The sequence below is a fragment of the Cupressus sempervirens genome, chromosome 5 (genome assembly GCF_028749045.1).
Source record: "Cupressus sempervirens isolate cs-2001-9-10 chromosome 5, ASM2874904v1, whole genome shotgun sequence".
Taxonomy (NCBI): Eukaryota; Viridiplantae; Streptophyta; class Pinopsida; order Cupressales; family Cupressaceae; genus Cupressus; species Cupressus sempervirens.
Window position 1 is genome coordinate 209372274 of NC_143122.1, and position 20076 is coordinate 209392349.

Sequence of the window (20076 nt, forward strand, 5' to 3'; positions counted from 1 at the left end):
AATTGTCTATAACCACTTTAGGAATAGCTTCAGTTTACCTTTACTTCAAATAAGATAGATCTAGTATAAATAAACTGTATTTTTTGGATAATTTTTAATTTAAATGCAAGTTTTTTCAAAATAGACAGGGAAGCATTATGATATGATCAAATAAACAACCCTTCCAACTTAAAAACCATTGGCTGGAAACAATAGCGAGAAGAGGAAATCCAAAACATAACCAACACATTTTGGGAACAAAATTTGTGAGTGAAGATGGAAGGCTAGGGATTTGTTCAACATTTGGCGATAATTTTTTTTTCATAGTTACACAAAGAGGTTTTTTACAACAAGTTTTACTCCAACTTTAATCTTGTGCCCCCTTTAGCATGTGATGCTTTATTTTCTCACACTCTATCACTTTGGATTTGATTTTCCATTTGTTCTGGATTTTTGGCTGGATTTTTGTTTATATTTCTGAGTTGGCTTGTTAACTGCATTGAAGAATATTCATATTGAGGCTTTGAATGAAATATTACGCAAATGTTGCAGATCAAATAGTAGAGCCTCATCAGGAGCATAAACTATAGGTTCTTTTATTAACATCTATGGTTGATGCTCCATTTTCAAGGAAATGATGTTAGACAAACAGTCAACTTCTGAAGGGACTAACAAACAAATAGTATTTTGAATCAGAATGGGGGATGTATTTCATTAATAATATGACAATATAGTTGAAAGATCTCCAAATGGAAAATGAATTCTTGCAAAATCCAAGTAATGAATAAAATCCTTGAAAAATATACTAAGAAATCAAGTAAAACTGTTGACTCGTAGGCCCATAAACATGTTAATGATTAGTATTGATGCTTACTAATATGTACTTCAGTTTTATTCATTCTAGGTGCCCAAATGTTAAATTGATACTCATTGATGTCAATTGTTTTGCTCCTACTAGAATTGATAACTTTATAGGAAGACTCTTCATGGAAGAGAGAGAGAGAGAGAGGCACTCCTCAGATGGCACCAACACAAATGTTTCTAAATTCATTTAGTTCTCATTGCAATATGTGTATAGTGAACTAATCACTATCACTGTCAAATAATATTACATATTGGAGTCTGCAATTTTTTTCTACACAGTAGTGGTACAAGATTCCCACTCTACCATGAGGATATTATTAAAGTAATTCATAGAAGATGTATGCACTTTTAGAGTGTCTATGATCAGTTCTTTAGTTCATTATACAGGTGATAGGTCACACCTCATACAAATTCTCTATTGATGGGATGTATTATTTATGTGCCTTTGTCTTCTCTTTTTGGCATTGAATTTGTAGGCTCTTAGTTCTAGAGTTATTAATTTTTCTATTCAAATTAATTGCTCACAAAGGAGATGCTCTGTATTACGGTTATGGCAGTTATTTGCAGCATACACATAAATTTTTTGTCGTGATTTGTGACTATTTTGAAAACATACATTGCTCTAAATCCTCAAATCAAAAGGGGATTTTAGAGGCCTATTGGGAGGAAGTTGTCCTCACTCATAATGTGGAAGACACTTTTACAACCACAACAATAGGATGATATTTGGTGGAACGCTAATTTAGGGATATCTTTTTCATAATTCTAGGGTATATTCAATGCTACTATTAAGAGTACTAGCATTAAAAGTGCTGCCAATTATATGGTCCAAATATTTTGTATCATATTTGGTTGTCATCGTGTCCTTTTCATGTGCCTAGAACTGGAACTTGCTCCGTTTACCTTTAAAATCATCTATCCAAGATTAGTTATTAATGCCCCTAGATACATGATTACCTTGAAGTGTAATTCATGCATGCTAGGAGATATGTTATAGATATCTTTTCAAATTACTCTACATAATGATACCTAAACTACAGATTTGGGTAAGAGAAGAATCATATTCGAAGTCATTTCTCCAACATTCTAAAAACAAATGGAAATGAAACTCATTTTTAGGGGATATGTTAAGTGCCCAAAAAAATATGCATAATATAACAATCTGTCCTCTTTCCTAAATCATATATCCAGTTGGTAATAACACAGCTCTCTAGGCTGACAACTTACATAAATCTGTTGACATATTGTTTGGGTAACTGTAGTGAATTAATGACATAGTTTATTTCTTGTTACAAAAGAAGCCCATTTTGGTAATTAATGTCAGATGTCATATTTTACCACTAGATTTCTCTTAATTCCATTTCTCAAATAGTAAATTCTTTTGCCAAGTTAAGAGCATAACACTAGCCAATGATTCCGTTAGCACTGATTTTATGAATATTTCTATCCACAGTGACCTAGTAATTTTTGAGGGCCACGATGGCCATGTATGTTTGCATCTCCTTAACAGAATGTTTATATATTAACCAATCTTATGTCTGATTAGAACCTTTTTGTTCATATACTCTGATCTTTATTATTACTCAATGTGTAAAAGTTTCTCTCCTTCTCTTGGTTGTTGTAGAAAATATATTTAATTTAGATTTTAAGTACCCCTCCTAAGTTCCTCCCCATCGATTAGAAACATACATGAGTCTGAGCTCCAACATGTTTGATTCTAGCATGATTTGGTTATCTGAGGTATGGCCTACATACATTGATATATCTTTTTTTTGCTATTCGCCAATGGCTGTGTTATTGCCTTTGAATCACTGCCTGGTAACAACTTCTTTTTTAGTGGAACTGCCTTTATTTTCTTTTTTGGAAATCCCACCTTTTTTCCAAGTAAAAAATAATTGCATATCATTTATATTATGACTTTGGTTCTAAGGAATTTAAGAATAACTCACATATAGGTGTATATTCCTTGTCATATATCCTCCATAGTCCATGGCAGTCAATAACCCTTAAAACCACTATGATCACAGAGAGAATGTTGTGGTTAAGTCTCTTTATCTCAAAATTATATGTTATCCTCTCCTGATTCTGGTTTTAAATCCTTGTGATGTGTTGGAGCCAGTTCCCTTCTATTCCCTCCAGAGTCCAAACGTTGGTTGTCATTTCCTTACAACTTCGTTTCAGAAAATATTGAATCTGTATATGTATATTTCAATTACGTTTGCAGACTACGACAACCATTTGGAATAGTTTCATAGCCATCAAGTGTTATGGAATATTTCTTTTCATACTATGGTCATCTATTGAGCATGACAATCATCTTTCCTGAAATCTCTTATTTTAGGAGTTCGTAGTTGTTCTGATACTATATTCATTAATAAGGATTGTTGCAAATGTATTAGAACTATCTGTACAATATATATTTTTCAAAGACAGTAATCTCTCACATTTATATCGTGGCTAAGACGAGAAGAGATATGTTCTGTAAAGGGACATGTCTATTCATTGATTTATTATTTCTGATTATTACATTTTAGAAAGTTACTAATTATGCGAGATTTATATATGTGTGTATGTGTTTATATATTGATTATCTTATGATTACTAATCAAAATGATTAACTAGTAATAATACTAATGTATCTCATGGTTCAATCAATGCGACTGAAGCTACAACATAAACAAAACAAAACCTCAACCAAAAATCTCTTGATTCCCTTAGGGCCTGTTTGCTTGCAGGCATAGGAATGAAGAATAGGAATGGCTATTCCAATAATAGCTATTTTTTTGAATGGGTATAAGCTCCTTTTAGAGGCAAAATGAGAATATGTATTCTTATTCCCTATTCCAATTGACGAACCAAACTAAAAATAGATAATGTATTCCAAATTTTCTGTTCCTATTCCAACAACCGAACTTAAGATTTTGAATGATGTGAAGATACAATCTTCCACTACTTAACCAACAAATATGAAGGACTTTTCTACAACATTAGGATGTATGAAATCGTCCAGCATCTATAGCACTAAATAGGACCATCCACCATAATAGCGAATCCACATCATTACAAATAAATCACAAGAAACTATAGTACCAAATTGCATATAGTACCTTGACAGCCATCTCTTAAGTCAAGATTATATAGAGTTTCTCACATAGCTATCATGTTAATAATATCTAGTGAAACCAAAAACTTTCAACCAAGAAGATACATACAGATGGAGCCCTAATTTTAATTAAAATACTAAAGATCCATATATTATCCTCTAATTGTTGAAGACTATATATTTGAAGCAAAGGACTCCTTAGCATATCAATTAATGAGGTTTCACGAGGATTGCACAGAGCACAATAGGGTGGTCACATACAAATTTATTGGAGCATCTGCACTAATCCCCTCTCTTTTTGGCCCACATCCTAGAGATTTGGACATCCTAGAGATTTGGACGCACTAGGCAATCCGTTGCCCCATCCCCAGCGACACTACCAAATTCGGCCACCTCCCCTGAGGATGGGGACATCTCGATGTTGACTATTTGTTGATTTGACTATTTATGTTGGATGTTTGATGTTCCAATTCAATGCAATGTTCAAGTATCTACTCTTTTACATCTTTATATCTTATATTGCAATACATCTTTTCATAACTATTATTTTAAGTACCATATGTATATTATACACAACCCTCTCTCGGTCCCTCGCCACCGTTCCCTCGTCATCCCCCAACCATCCCCAAATCAAGGCCCCTCTGTCCCGCATCCTAGAAACTTGTCCATCAGTTCCACCGCCCCCCATCCCCCAAGGTGGTGTAACTATGCTATTAGGTTCGCACTCTATTTGGTATAGAGTATCATTAGGATAAATATAAATTCACGTGTATATCTTGTTCTCGTACAACTGCGATACTCTTTATTCAGTTTTCCATCCAATATTGGTGCGATGGTTGGTGCCATAGTAAGTGGGCAAGTTGGTAATTTCATTGGATGGAAAGGGGTGAGTATGTTTGACATCTTATGTCCTATTTGTCATACATATTGTTGTCATACACATATCGTTGTCATACGTTATTTACCAATGCTTGTCAATTCCTTAAGTGATTTCATATTGTAAACTGAAATTTTTTTACAACGCTTGGGTCTGGTTGTTTTATACACGCACTAATAGTAGCAGCCATCCCAAATATTGCAGGATGGCTCATCATTGCATTTGCAAATGTAAGTTATTTCTATTAAAATCTGTATAGAAATTAATTGGCCATTTTCAAAATGAATAATTGTAAATATATTGACAACATATGTTTGTGAAGGTTGAATTTGGAATGATTTTGGATGCAGGAGTATGCTGTGTTGTTGTATGTGGGTAGATCATTGATAGGCTTTGGTGTGGGAGTGATATCATTCATAGTAAGCTTATCAACTTGTCTATTTGCCTATATTTATCAAAGTTTTATCAATGGACAATTACTTTAGATTGTAATGAATCTGATTCTCTCCTTACAACATGGTAAATTCAGGTGCCTGTATATATTGCTGAAGCAACTCCAAAGCAACTGCAGGGTTTTCTTGGTGCTGTAAATTGGGTACGATTCTTCCATGTCTTGATTTTCCCTTAAAATTATTATCTCAACATGGTTTTCAGAGGAGAAGAACATGAGAGAATCAAGAAAGTCTTAGAAAGTCTATACAAGAGAAGTTCTCCATTTCTGCTTAGGTTTTACTTTACATGATAGTATCAGGGTCTTCTTATTTTTTTATGATTAGAACAATGTGTGTTAAATGCTTGTTACTTTTCCTGCCAATCAGGTTTAGAAAGACCATTAGTTATCATTTTCAGTCAAGCTAGAGAACAAACTATTTAGGAATGGTGATACATTTGCATGCTACAGTATCAATGAATAACAGAGTTTGTTCCACACCACTTTTGGGGAGGCAAAGATGGTAGTTAACTATTATCACAACTTATCCTATGCATGTTTACTCAATGGACATTGAATGATTCCATGCTTTAAAATAGCCAAACTTGTGTCCACCATATTGTGTAGGAGATATTTTTATTGGGTTGACTACGTACTCAAAGTCAAGAATTTAAATAATGCTGGATCCAATAGAATTTTTACATTTTTGTTCCCATCAAATCCATGATAATGTATGGATCAAAAGCTTCCAAGGTAACTGTTGCCTATTTGGCTTCCCGCCAAAATTTGAACTTTGAATGCTTGCCCTGCCCAATGGTCACCTTCCCATCTTTTATACTATTTAAATCCCCCTGGAAATACGGAAAATAAAACATTTGAAACCTATGGCATTTCCTAAGTTTATTTCCATTAGCCTGCGACTTTCCGCGCTATTAGATCTCTGGCGATCTATGGTGGGCGCTTTCCTGCATTCTCCAAATGCACGACCTTTAGTAATGCGGGGAAGCCCCTTTGCGATGTGTGGATTGTGGGTCCATGTTCTTCTTGTGGGCCATAGGATACAAGGTGGCTGGCTGAGTTGGTGATTCTATTGGTGCCCGCTTTCCCACATTCTGAGCTTAGTTAGACTTTCTGACAATGCGGGCAAGCGCCCTGGCGACACGCGTCCATGTGACATCACAGAGGGTAGTTACGCAGGTTCAGAAAGTGCATGTTACAAGCACCGTCAAATCTCCCAGGATCAATGGCTGGTGCATGCTCGCAATAAGGAGTTGCAAGGTAATTAAGTAATGCAGGTATGCGCCCTTGCGACACGTGGCTGATGCGATGTCCTGGGCCCGCCTTCTTTAGAAGGTGATGACTGCTCGTCTTCCGTGGCAAGTGTCAAGTGAGTCAGGGTACGAAGAAGGTATCTCATTGGTCCATCTTGCTGAAAGTATACAGTCGTATGAGATTTTTGATCCACCGTCCGATGCAATGAGATCGACGACAACGCTTGCCCACAATATGGAAGTGCATGAAGAGTAAACATAACGGGGAAGCGCCTAAACAACACATGTCCCAGTGGGCCTGACGGAGGCATCAATAGTTAGAGGCTGGCAGTTGGAAGACCGCCACAGTCAGGGTTCTGAGGAGGTGGTGTAATTAGTTATGGAAATATGGTCAACCACGGGGAGACTTTGCATGGTGGCAAAATGAAATGAAGTGATTGGCCCACGTGGCCTATTTTTCTTACAACGTTTGGTTGACTGTTGATTTTTTGCTGATTCACGGGCCAGAAATGGAGGGAATCGAGTTTTGTTGCGTGATCTGATCCCTGTGATCAATGCCAACCACTCTTGGATAAATGCTGAGCTTAGCAAATGCGGGAAAACACTCCCCTTCCCCAGTTTATCTATCTACCCTGGTTAGAACTGTTTAATGGCACCATTTCTCTCTTCTCAGGATCTTGTTTCAAAAAGATCAGATTTCATTGCATCTGGATCTGTGCTTAGATCATAATTTCTCTAGATCTTCTCTGTAGGACTTAATGGCAGTGGTTGTAGAGTAATTTCAATGGGAAAATATCTCAGTTATCCCTGAGCTATAAAGGCAAATTTTGTAGATTTTGAAAAGGTCGACCCTTCTCTGACTTCTCTGATATTGCTCTGCAATTTTATGTGTAAATTCCCTTTGCCTCTGAACTGCATGACATTCTGCCTTATCTCCTTCAGCAATTGATGTAAAGTGCAAGAACTATTTGCCTCTCATTGGTGTATTGTAGAGATCTGCAATCTTGCATGACTATATCTCTTTTGGCCTATGAATTGTATATGAGTGAATCCTCTCTTTCCTTGTGTCATTCATTTAGGTTTTCTGATATGCATGTGATTGTTAGATTAAAGCAAGTCTGGATGTGTATATCTTTGGTGTCATGATGGTCCAATAGTGCATGTATGGGCAGAGATTGGTTTGAACACTCTATTTTGGTGCATCACCCCCTTAGGCTAGAGTAGGTAGATTTTCTTTTATGCATTCCTTCTCCCTTTTCCTCTCCAAGAGTAGTTAGGTGCACCCTGATAGTAAAGGAAGCCGGCCTTCTCCGGAGACTCAACCTCACAGTTCAAGCTCCATAGCTTGGAGGTTGTTTCCATGTTTCACAAGGTTGTCCTTAGGTAAAAACTTTGGACAAGGGTGCAAACCTCTGTGACAACAGTAACTTATCTTTTGAAACCAAGGATTATTGTTGAAATTTAACAACAAAAATTGACTCACTCATTTAGGATATCATATGCGAAAGTTGTGCCTAAAGTACTAACTGCCTATCTTAAATTTGCACTGCTAAAACTCACATTTTATACAGATCATTGTTTAGTCTTCTTTCATCTTCAATTGGAATCACATCAATCCATCCATAGACAAAAATATATATACTCAATTTCGTGAATGTTGGTCTAGGTCAGAATTTGAAAACAAAACTGGCATGCATGTTGTTCCTTAGCATATTTGGCATATTAATATATTATTCAAGCATGTTTTCAAAATCTATTTCTAACGGAGATAAGATAAGATAAGATAATGATATTAATGTCCAACAAAAGACCAAAGAGAGGTCTATGGGATTGAAAGATAACAACAAAGCAGGGCTGAAACCAGTAGGAGCATACAAAGGTGTCCGAAGAAAAGCAACAACAACAAACAAATACAAGCAACAGAAAGCACTAGGAGTCTTTCTTGGGTGAGAAGAAATCAGTCATAGAATGATACACGTGTCGATGCGTAGAGGTACTATACTGTCTCCGACTTGTCCCAGAAGAGTGTCGCTAGTGCCTATAAGCAGAACGGGATCGGACGCATCTAGAAAGATCACTAGGCCGAATAGAGCTAGAGGACCTTTTCACACCACGCAAAGGTGTAAAAAAGGCAGTAATGAGCTGAGTAGATGAGTGCCAGTGTGGAAGTAGAGTCTGAATCATGTTATCCCGGAGGATAGTGGCCTCACGCAGATACAGTGCAAGGCATCTCTGATCATAATAGCTGAAGAAATCATAGAGAGAGAAGCACTCTTTGAACAAACAAAAGAACCTCCCTCCGATCTCATAATAAATAGGGCATCGAAAAAGAAAATGAGCCTCATCCTCCACCTCCCCTAAAGAACAAAACAAACAAGTCTGCTCCTCCCTGTCAATATGATGATCCAACTGAGCCCGAAGAGGGTGGGAACCAACTCTGAAAGAACCTAACGAGATCCGCAGGGCATGAGACCAACGCCGTGAAAGATAGCTAGGTTGAGTAATAATCCCATCTGAGATCTTCAAAAAGTGTGTCGCATAAAACAACATCCGTGGGCGTAATCCACCAGGAGGGTTAACCCAGGTAGCAGTAATGTAACATCTATAAATATCAAGACGAACATGCTCATTCAACTCCTGCCGAGAAGGGAGAAGATGAGCAGGGGCATCTAAGGAAAACTGAAAAGGGGGGAGACGATCAATATTAATCCCAATCGAACGTAGCAAAGAAGAGACTTGTGCATACAAACACTGCGCACGAGCACCAGACTCAGCAGCCGCCATGGAAACTGAAGAGCAATAAGCTAAATAGGAGTAACGATCACGGTCTCCAACCATATCAGCAAACCCACGAAGGCGATGAAGAAACCAAACTAAGTCAAAAAGAGCCCCGAACTCAGCAAGAATGATACCATGAGGAGTAGATCTATGACATCTGATAATGCGCCGCAAGAACAAAGTTTGGACTTGCTCAATCAAGGCCCAATCAGAGCTAAGGAGAGAAGGACCCCAAACCACAGAACCATAAAGAACAGTCGGTCGAACAAGAGAATCTAGGAGAGATAGCTTAGACGAGGTATCCTGAAAATGATGTCTGAAGCACTGTTTCTCAAGCAAAGCAAGAGAACCCATGCCCTTATTCACTCTAGGCTGAATAGCAGGTCTCATGCTAAAACGCGGTCCGGAAAACATAACACCTAGATACAAATAGGATGAAGTAATCTCAATCTCTTGGGCCCGAAATGTGAAGTGAAGATGAGAGGTCTTTAAACAATTAAAGACCATGATCCGAGTCTTACCCAAGTTAACCACCAGCTGTCTCTGATCACAAAATAAAGCCAATCCATCAAGAAGTCTCTGTAACCTGTCAGGAGAGGAAGCAAGGAGAACAATATCATCCGCAAAGAGAAGGATTGAGATCAGAGCCTGATGAAGATAACAACCTTCACCCGAGAGCGAAGACTCCAAGAGGAAGTCCTCCAGCTCATCAATATATAACCCAAATAAAGTAGGAGAGAGAGGACAACCCTGCTTAACCCCAACAGTACAATGGATTGGATCTGAGAAGCCAACAGGAGTTCGAAATTTGTCGACCACAGTCTCATATAATCTCATAATAGCAATACGTATCATCTCGGAAATACCGATCTCCCTAAGTCTCTCAAACAGAGCCACCCTAGGAACAGAATCAAAAGCTTTGCGAAAATCAACAAAGCAACAGTATACCTTTTCCGATTTGTGTCTGGCCTCCTCAATAATAGCCTGTAGCGTGAAGATGTGGTCCATAGTCTGATAATCCGTCCGAAAGCCCGCCTATCCTCTAGCCCTACAACCAATCCTGTCAAGCTCCGCTGATAGCATAGTATTAAGAGCAGTAACATACAGTTTGGCAAAAGTGTGCCCAATCATGATGGTTTTGTAGTTCCCCGGATCAGAGATAGGCCCGGTCTTGTGAATGGGATGAATCAAGTGCCTAGACCAGGAAGCCGGAAACCCAGTGTGAATCACTCTATTAAAAAGAATAGAGAGATAGGGACCCAGAATTGAGGCATCGAACTTGAAAAGCTCAGCCTGAAAACCTTCCTCATTAGCAATTCTACTACATTTCATGGATCTGATAGCCTCATAAATGTGGGAAGGGGTGAAAAGGCGAACGAAAGGAGGTGAGGGGGGGTGAATGGAAAGCTGCCCAGGAATATCATAAAGAGCCATGGTATGCAACACAAGGGAGTGAAAGTCAAGGGTGGAAGGCAGAGGGGGATGACGGGGGAAAAGAGTACACCAAAAGAGCTGAGGATTGCTAACCAGTGTGGAACAAAGTGACTTACACTTTGAGGCAGTGAAGTTATGCTTCTTACTCCGAAGCAAGCGGAGATAAGATGAGCAAATACTGGCCAAGTCAGTGGAGTGAGCCTCAAAAGCAGAGCGTAGAGCGCATAGCACGATGAAAGGATTTGCAGTCTGAATCAAACCACTGGTTCATGGGGCAAGTATTACGACGCTTGCTGTGAAGGAGTAAGGGAGGGCGGTGAGGGATGGAAAAGGTGGCAGACTTAAGAATAGCCGATGCGAGTAAGTCAAACATGGGGGTGGCCTCGAACGAGTCAGAGAACCCCGAAGGGCTGAGGAGTTTGGAAAGATGAGCGGAGAAGAGCTCACAGTCACCATCAATGAAATGGAAGCGAATGGGCAAGTGAGCGGTAATAGAAGAATGATGAGGTGACATGAGTGAGGGCGCAGAAAAAGGAGATAGGCTACAATGAATGCTGAGGAGAGAGTGATCTGCAAGAGGAAGGCGCAAGATGGTGAAACTGCGAAAACACGGGATGAAGGAGGGATAGGCAAGAACATAATCCACGACACTAGCACCACCACCATGAGGCCAACAAGTGAAGATCTCAGAACTAGGGAAGCAAGAGAGGCCATTCAGGATCACCAAACCAGAAGACTCACAAAACCGCAGCAAATGTCTACCAAATGTCTCAAATTTACTTTCAATGATAGACCTCTAAATATACTTTCATATAGATTTGAAATCACTCAAATTGAGCTTAAAATGAATACTTTGTCAATAAAACATTGTCAAGTAGTCTTAAGGTGGTCAACACTCAGTGGATTAAAATTGAATTTTGTTTTGATCTTGTCCTTGGATTTGTTTTATATGCACCAGTTATGAATTTTTGTACATTTTTTGAATGTAGAGAGACCAATCACCTCTCTTACTCCAAGATCTCATGTTTTACTATAGTTGATAAATCATTTAGTGAGCGAATGACTTGGTGAGTTATCCTTGTTTCTTGTTTAGGACTTGGAGAAGCTGATGATGACGTAACATTGGCCAAGAGAAAGTATAAAACACCTTCCACTAATTAATTCAACATGCTTTTTTCGTAGTCAATGACATCATAACCTTTTGGAGAAAGCTCAATAAAAACATGTGATTGAATGCATTGCTAGCTATGCTTGGAATATTCAACACTCAACTCCTCTCTTGGGATGCAGATATTGTTGCAAACTGGCAACTAAATGCCTACGTAGCTAATGCCCTAAAATTGTTAGGAATTAGGCCCTCAGACTATAGGACCTTGATTGATTCAATCATGAACTCTGGATCGTTTGAAAAAATGCCCCTATTTCTTCATGGGTATCAGTGAACTGGACAAGTTCCATAAATGGTAGAAGTTTGATACAAGTATACCGCCTGTGACTGGTGATTGAAGAAAAAATGCATGCATATTGGACGCAAGTCCATATGATAAATCTCAACTCACTAGGTATCTGGTATTTATATACTAAATCCTTTAAAAGATTCATGCTATCTTTTGGTTGCAGAAGCAATCCAGGAACATGCACAACTTGTAAACCAACCATATTTTGACCACTTGTATTTTTTGCAGTGTCCAAAGTAACATCCTTATTAAACTCAAAATGCAGGGTAGACCCTAACTGGCTTGCTGAGGAATCACACTCATTTTCTAAAACACATGAGAATAATCCCAGGCCTTGTTCTTTACTACCCTATCCCTTTGACAATGCAAAAGATGTCAATATAACACCACACTTGTTAATCTTCCACTAAGGTAAAGCTTTGCTGGGTTAATCTTTATAAGAGCCACTTGCAGAGCTGCTAAAAATATTTCAGGGTCATTTGATGCAAAAAGATGTGTAAAGTGCTTCAAAATACACCAAGTTAGAGGTGAAATTTTCATTTATCAAAGAGAAATCCCAAACTTCTTTTTTGACAAATAGTACTTAAGGATGAATTCTATGTACCATGAAACCAAAGAGCTTAAAATCAACAGATACATTAACTCTAAACCACTTAAAGAACCCGTATGGCAACATAGCTCACTTGAAAATTACACAGGATAGAAATTCACTCTGCATGTCTAAGGGTAATAGAAATTCATGTTCAAATATAACAAAGAAATGAAGCCTAAAATTCTATTCATGAATGAAGCAGACACAGGACACCCCCTCCATGTTAAGTATAGAAAACTTTTTCAAACCTTTAAGGCTTTAAGTGAACCAATGTTGGTGTCAATTACCTTACTTTGAGAAATTTTTAGCTCCTTTGAGTTTGTGAGACCGATAAGATGTTTGATAACTGATTTCTTTCTGCAATTGCACCATCCAATATTGAACAACTCTTTCTCACTGCTTTTGACAGTGAAGATCATTGAATTGTATCTTTTATTGATTTTGATTCTTCATTACATTGATGTCTTACATTCTAATTTTATCATGATAAAGTAACAACTCTGTGATCTTTATGCAGCAACATCTCTTTGTACCTTATTCTATAGCTTTCTTACCTCCATGCATAGGTCAGAGTCATCTTAAATCCCATCATTATTTTCTCATTGACTCTTTCTCACTGCTTTTGATAGTGAAGATCATTGATTTGTATCTTATAATAAGTTTTATTCCTCTTACATCGATGTCCTGCATTCTAATTTTATCATGATAAAGTAACTAGCTTATATATATATATATATATATATAAAATAAGCTGAGAGATATCCTTCTCAAGGAAATGATTTGAGACTTTTGATCTGCCTTATTTTTACTTCCATTTCCTCTCTGTAATTTTCATGATTTTAATTATGATTTATCTATTTCTATTTTATTTTTCTGACATGTAAATGAACTTCAAATTTTTTTCAAAATGGAAAACGTTTACATTGAAGATTTGCTGCCACTGTAGAAAGCCTCTCGGCTTAACAACTTTCTGATCTTTTAGCAGTGGCATCTCTTTGTACCTTATTCTAGTACTTTCTTACGTCCATGCTTAGGTAAGAGTTCATACTTAATCCCATCATTATGCCCAAAATTATTTTTCTTCCTTAGCCTTGACAGAATCTCTCTTCCTTAATTCACGGATTTATCGTTATATCATTTGTTGTCCTTGCATTAAGTGTCTAACATCTGCAGTTCATGCTGTTTGGTTCCCCAATGGCAGATGTTTACTCATTTTTTAAGATTCAACTGGGCCGTACTACTCCCTAAAATGCCAACTTAAGAAACACATAATTTAATGTACAAGAAATGAAGTATGAATTTATAGGGCATGGGTCTGCTAAATTTGCACCTGCCAAACACAAGAATGAAGAATTTTTTTTAAAAATAGTTTTGAGATCCCTTCAGTTTTCCTGTAATCCCTGCCCTAGTTTTCCTATAAAAGCCAAGTTTGGGTGAAACATGTAAAACTTATAACCAGCGAAAAACTCTCAGTGCTTTGACAAGAAGCTGAGAATTAGAATTAGAATTATAAGTTATTTGATAGGACTTGCCCCTTCAAACTTTGGAGTGTAACTCACCAGACATGAAAACAACTAGTGAACTTGCATATTTTCCATCCATGAGTCTGACAGCTTGTTTGAAAGAGGATGTTCAGGGTATGGAGACTGATAATGCTGAAATTGGCTTAATCTGTAGGAGTCCAAAGAAATAGGTTCTAACAAGAACAAGATCATAAGCATTTTGAATTATTATTTAAACATGTATGATTTTTTAAATTTTTGACCAGAACTCATGGGATCCATATCGTTTCCCTTCCCTAAGTTAGAGAAATGAAAGTGGCTTTGTTGCTTGTAAACATCTTCTCACGCCACTTTAATGTTTTATTGCATTTTCTTGCACTCAAGACAGTTGGTTTTGTGTATAATAGTATATAGTACACAGTCAGAATAAACTGTTAATGTTTAGTAGTATTACCTAGACTTGTAGATCTATACTCATTTGGATCATTCCAAAGATGTGGATTATAGATCCATACCCCATTTGGATCATTCTAAAGATGTTGGTTATACTTTTAATGTTTACAATTATTTCCCAGGACATATTTCCTTAACCTGGAGACCTATACTACACATCCAGGGCATGCTACCTATCAGATCCTTAGTTACTGATTCGGGATACAAATCCGATTCGGGCACGTGAATCGGATCCGTGGATTCGTATTTTTTTTTTTCCCGATTAGGATTCGTGGAGGATTCGTGAATAAATATATATATATATATTTTACTGATCTTGCCCAAGCCCCAACTAGTAACAGATATATATATATATTTATTTATTTATTTATTTCTCTCATTTATTAGTATATATAATGCATAAAAAGGTCATTTTAGCACTAGAAAGCCAAAAAATATATTTAAAAAAGTCATATTAAATAATTTAGACTCACTTGAACCTGTCGATCCTTGAGGATTCATGCTGGATCCTTGAGGATTCGTGTCTGGATTCATGCAGATTTGGGCAGGATCCTTGTTTTACACAGTGGATTCGTCAGGATTCATGGCCCACGAATCCGGACGAATCCACTGTGTAAAACAAGGATCCTGCCCGGATCTGCACGAATCCAGGCACGAATCCAGATCCGGATCGGACCCGAATCCGGATCCGGCCTCTAGGGCACGAATCCGGTAACTAAGATCAGATCTTAATTTCTACCTGATCTTCATAGCCTGCAATTGTTAAATCATATCTTACATAAATGTATCATAGTTAAGGGTTACCAATAAGAACATAAAATATTGAAAACAATAGGAACCATTAATAGCTGCTAGGAAATGAAGAAATATCATTGTGGTAAATGTTTAAAACAATTAGATGGTTCTTTCAAGGAAAACCAAAGTGCCAAAAAATGTGTTACAAAGATAAAGTAGGTGGTGGTTTCCAGTGTGTCGGGCTATACAGTGTTTTTGATGCACTGTTGAATCCTGATAAAACATCACATACACTCGTCAAGGTCAGCATTATTCTCCAATTATAAGGTCAGCATTATCCTACTAAAGCTAGAGATCTAGAGCTATTTCACATTAGACATTGGAATCTGCACAAGAACCATGGGAGAAGAATTGTTCTCAAGATCAATATTGTCCCTTATTTGCTCCCATTCATATCTTTCCTTAGGCCTCTTGCCAAACATTTTCACCAACACTATCACCACAACCATGCACACCCCTCTTCACAAACATCACCGACATTGCCAAATAGATAACAACTTCAATCTTCAGTAGTGGAACAATAATGGGTGCTCTTACGTGTTCCCATGTTAATACAAGCTGCTTAGTCATGTCTTCTCAAGCACCTTGAAATGTCTCCGGAATGAGACTAGAATGAGACACCTAATCCATAGTCGGTCAATGCTACTAAATATGCATCAAATGTAAAAGAATCCTTCTACCTTGCTTTATATGATGCCACAAGTGTGGATCTGGGCACCAAGTACTAGAGGATCTCAGTGTCTTATCGTTCCCCTAAAGCCCTATATCATAATGTACAGAACTAATGTTCTACTGTTAGGCCTGATATTGCGGATTTCAGCTATTGACAAGTTCATTCTGCAATGTGGGTGTTGCATATCATGAATCCCAAGTCAAATATTTCCACCAGAAACAAGGAGATCTGCACTAACTCTATTTGGGAAAGATAGGTGTTTCACATGCACATTAGCCTTCAAGCTTTCCAAATGTTGAATGGCTCAATTGGGAATGAATCAACTATCCCCTACTGTAATGCCTCTGGCTACCATGTGGGCATTACTTGTAGTCCTAGTTGACCTTATTGCAATGCACACATCACAATAAATGAAACGAACATGAGCCACAAAGTCTGCAAAAGCAATACTATGGCTGCTTACGCTTGCTCTACAGACTTCTTTGAACTTTTGCAGTACTAGTAGCATACGTAGTGGGAGAGACACCAAATGGCTGCATTCACTGATGGTCTTAGACTAACTGTTGTGACGCAAGAGAAGAAGATAAAGTGTGGAATAAGATTCTTTCGAAATATACACTAGCATTAGGAAAATTGTTAAAAAGTGGAAGTTTAAAATCTTATTAGTCCACTTATGTTCTCATTTGTCAACGATGGGTATTAGTTTAATATATGTTCTCATTTGTCCACGATTGGTATTAGTTCAATATAAGATAAATGCAATAATCTAAAGTTTAGAAGGTTAAATTTTAAAAATAAAATATGATACACTTTCTAATTTTTTGATTGGTTAAAATAATTAATTTTTTAGGTTTACTTATATTTTGTAAATAGAAAGTGCTCTGTCGCTTATCCTATGCAACCTTATTTCTATCTTTTCTCTAACCTTCCGGAGCCATAATGTAAATTTATCTTGCACGCATGCAATGTTTTTAATCTCATCTATTGAGCTAGATATCTACTTCCCTGGCATAGAAAGAAGATAACACTTTGGTGTTCCACAGAATGACAAGTTTTTTGAGTAGGTAAAATCATGTGGACCTTCTGGAATACTTACTATCATCATAGGAACAAAATTTTTATGTTTTGACTCGTGCAAAATTTGTATGGTAGTTTCCTTGAATTGGCTGAGTTAACCTGCACTACCAAGATAGTTTGTTTGCTGGTTATGACCATTTGGTTTATATTGACTTTAATAACAACTGCCCGACTCAACAATTTCAATATTCACAAAATTCCTGTCAATATCAATTGCTATATTATGATTGGTAAAAGTAGAGGATTAATAGTAGGATTAAAAGTAGAGTTCAGTTTTGACTCATGCAACATTTGTGTGATCGCTTCTTTTGAATAGGCTACAAGTTAACCTGCACTACCAATATAGTTTGCATGTTATGACCATAGTTTATATGACTGTAATAATAACCTTGTGTATTTTTCTCGAGTTCTAGAGCTTTCAACGGAGCCTAAGAAATTCCAGATCCATGCAAGATTGTGCTAAGAAACCCTATAGAGAACTTTAGGACTGAAGTCCTTATTGGGGGCTTTTTCCTTTTCATATTTGTGGGTTGTTTTTTGTTTTCATTTATTTATTGATAGCAGTTCAGATGATGGTGGATTACAACAGTAGAAATAATAATTTTGTAGGAATGAGAAAGGATGAGGATGTGAGAGAAGTTGCATCTACAGGCCTGGAGAGCATGGAAAGGCTCATCAGGCTTCTCTCACAGCAACAATACAGTAATATCTCTAGTTCTGCTGGAAGTAGCAACATGAGTTCTAATAGCCAGATGGACATGGATTGCAGCACTGGTGCAGATGCAGCAGATAACAAGTTTAAGAAAGTGGTGTCTCTGCTTGGCAGGACTGGGAACACCAGGTTCAGAAGAGGGCCTAATGTCAATGGGCCTCAATTATCAACAACATTGTTATCTTCTGGAGTCTCAATGGCAGAAACCAATACAATTTTGTGTGATACTAATGTTTCCACCAGTCACACGAACAGTACCAGGCCTATCGATGGGAGTGACAATGTTTATGGAAATGATTTTGGTAGAAGTAACGATTCCCTATTCCATCCCGCTCCCAAGCCAATACAGGTTGCTAGGACTCATTCGCAAACTCTTATCAAGACCTTAGCCGCATCCCCTGTCAAAGCCTCAGCCTCTCTCAAGACATCAACCAAAGCCACTCTTAAATCCTCAACCCCATCCACTCACACAGCCCCAGCCTGTCTCAACCTCAATCTATTTCCTTCCCTTTTGTGCAGAGGAAGTTTTTGAATCCCTCATACTTCTTTATGGATTTAAGTAAGCCTGCACTACCAACAATAATAGATTTTTATGGCTATAGCCTATAAAAAAGAGTGCATTGATTCTTCTCCTCCCCTATCTACAAATTCATTTATGTCATCCATAGTTGGTGATGCAAGTGTTGTTTCCATGACAAACCAATCTCTTCTTCTTATGTCCTTGTTTCATCCGTGCCTCAGCAGTGGCAAGCATCCCTTGTCTCAGTTCAAGAAGATATGTCATGCCCAATCTGATGATGACACCATTGGAAAAAAATCATGTGGACCTTTTGGAAGATGTCATTGCTCCAAGTGCAAGAAATCCAGGGTTAAAAGAACCATCAAGATGGCAGATATTCCATCGGATGAATACTCTTAGAGAAAATATGGTCAGAAGCCTATCAAGGGTTCTCCACATCCAAGACAATACTACAAGCATAGTTGTGTCAGAGGTTGAGCTACTAGAAAGCATGTAGAGAGAGCCTTGGATCACCCAACCGCGCTAACTGTGACTTATGAAGGAAAGCCCAATCATTCTCTTTCTATGTCTGAAATCACATGCCTTATTGTAAATACTTGAGGTCTTTTCTTGATTGGTATGTGGCATGCTTATGGCAGTCAGTCCACTCTAAAGAACATATCTGGAAGATCCTGCATAGGTATACAATCAACTGATATGTTTCAACCTCCATTGAGGTGTTTTTGGATCTATTGCCAGAAGATGGATAAAGAATATATTATATAGGACTAATTTTTGAAGATATTTTAGCATTTTCCTTGCTAGTTATAACGATTTCTGAGACCTGTGTCATAATTCACTAAAAAATTGAAAGAGATCTGAATCAAAAAGTTATTATTATTATTGTTTTTAAATGGCCAACTCAACTGCTTCAAAATTTGCGACATTTATGACAATATCAGCGGCTATATATTACTGGTTAAAATTAAGGGATTTAAAGATAATTAGTTGCTATCTTTCATTCCTTTGTGTTTTCTATGTTAGAATGGTTAGGGGCTATCAATATTCTTTATTAGGGATTAAGAATGAGTATATTATTGTGTAGAAAGTGAGATTAATCTCACGTATACCCGCCTGAACCTTGCAAAGTTCAAAGAGGAGAAGACTGATTTGTCTTGTCAGTTGGTCCTATTGGTCTGTCAGGGTTTATTTGTCATGGGTTGTAGCTAATCCCTAGGTATATTCCACATTCCATAAGGTGATTGAAACCCTTTCAAATTAGGAGGCTAACATCTAGTACCACGAATAGTTGTTCAAAGAGGAAAACCACATAAAGATGCCAAAAAACCACCCGTGAAAGTCACAGAACCACCTGTGGTTGCTGGGAAATAGTTTGTTCATGTCAAAAATTCACGAGTAAAATTCCACCAAACTACCTCAAAAAAATAGATAACTGCCTATTTGTAAGCCTGGAAAATTAGTTGTAAAAAAGATCATCGATAAGGAGGGCATGTGGTGGCAGGCAGAGCAACGGTAGCTTGTGTCACAGCTGCTAGAAGCAAGGTTGGTGTTGGCCGCTA

General features: G+C 37.6%; 1 protein-coding gene and 1 pseudogene across 2 annotated transcripts in view; both read left to right on the forward strand.

Moving 5' to 3' along the window:
- The window catches only part of LOC149555152 (steroid 5-alpha-reductase DET2-like), a 62330-nt gene that overhangs the window by 25624 nt on the left and 16630 nt on the right, over nt 1-20076 (forward strand). Inside the window, exons 2-5 of one of the 2 annotated variants that reach the window (XM_089829187.1) lie at nt 5028-5053; nt 5174-5242; nt 5353-5418; nt 17895-19410. In XM_089829187.1, coding sequence (XP_089685313.1) covers nt 17897-18529 — 633 coding nt within the window. In that variant the 5' untranslated portion in view covers nt 5028-5053; nt 5174-5242; nt 5353-5418; nt 17895-17896 and the 3' untranslated portion in view covers nt 18530-19410. Of the gene's footprint in view, nt 1-5027; nt 5054-5173; nt 5243-5352; nt 5419-17894; nt 19411-20076 lie in introns of those variants that run through there. The other variant, XM_089829189.1, reaches the window with a different exon arrangement.
- Nucleotides 18590-19410, forward strand: LOC149555153 (putative WRKY transcription factor 11 pseudogene; annotated as a pseudogene).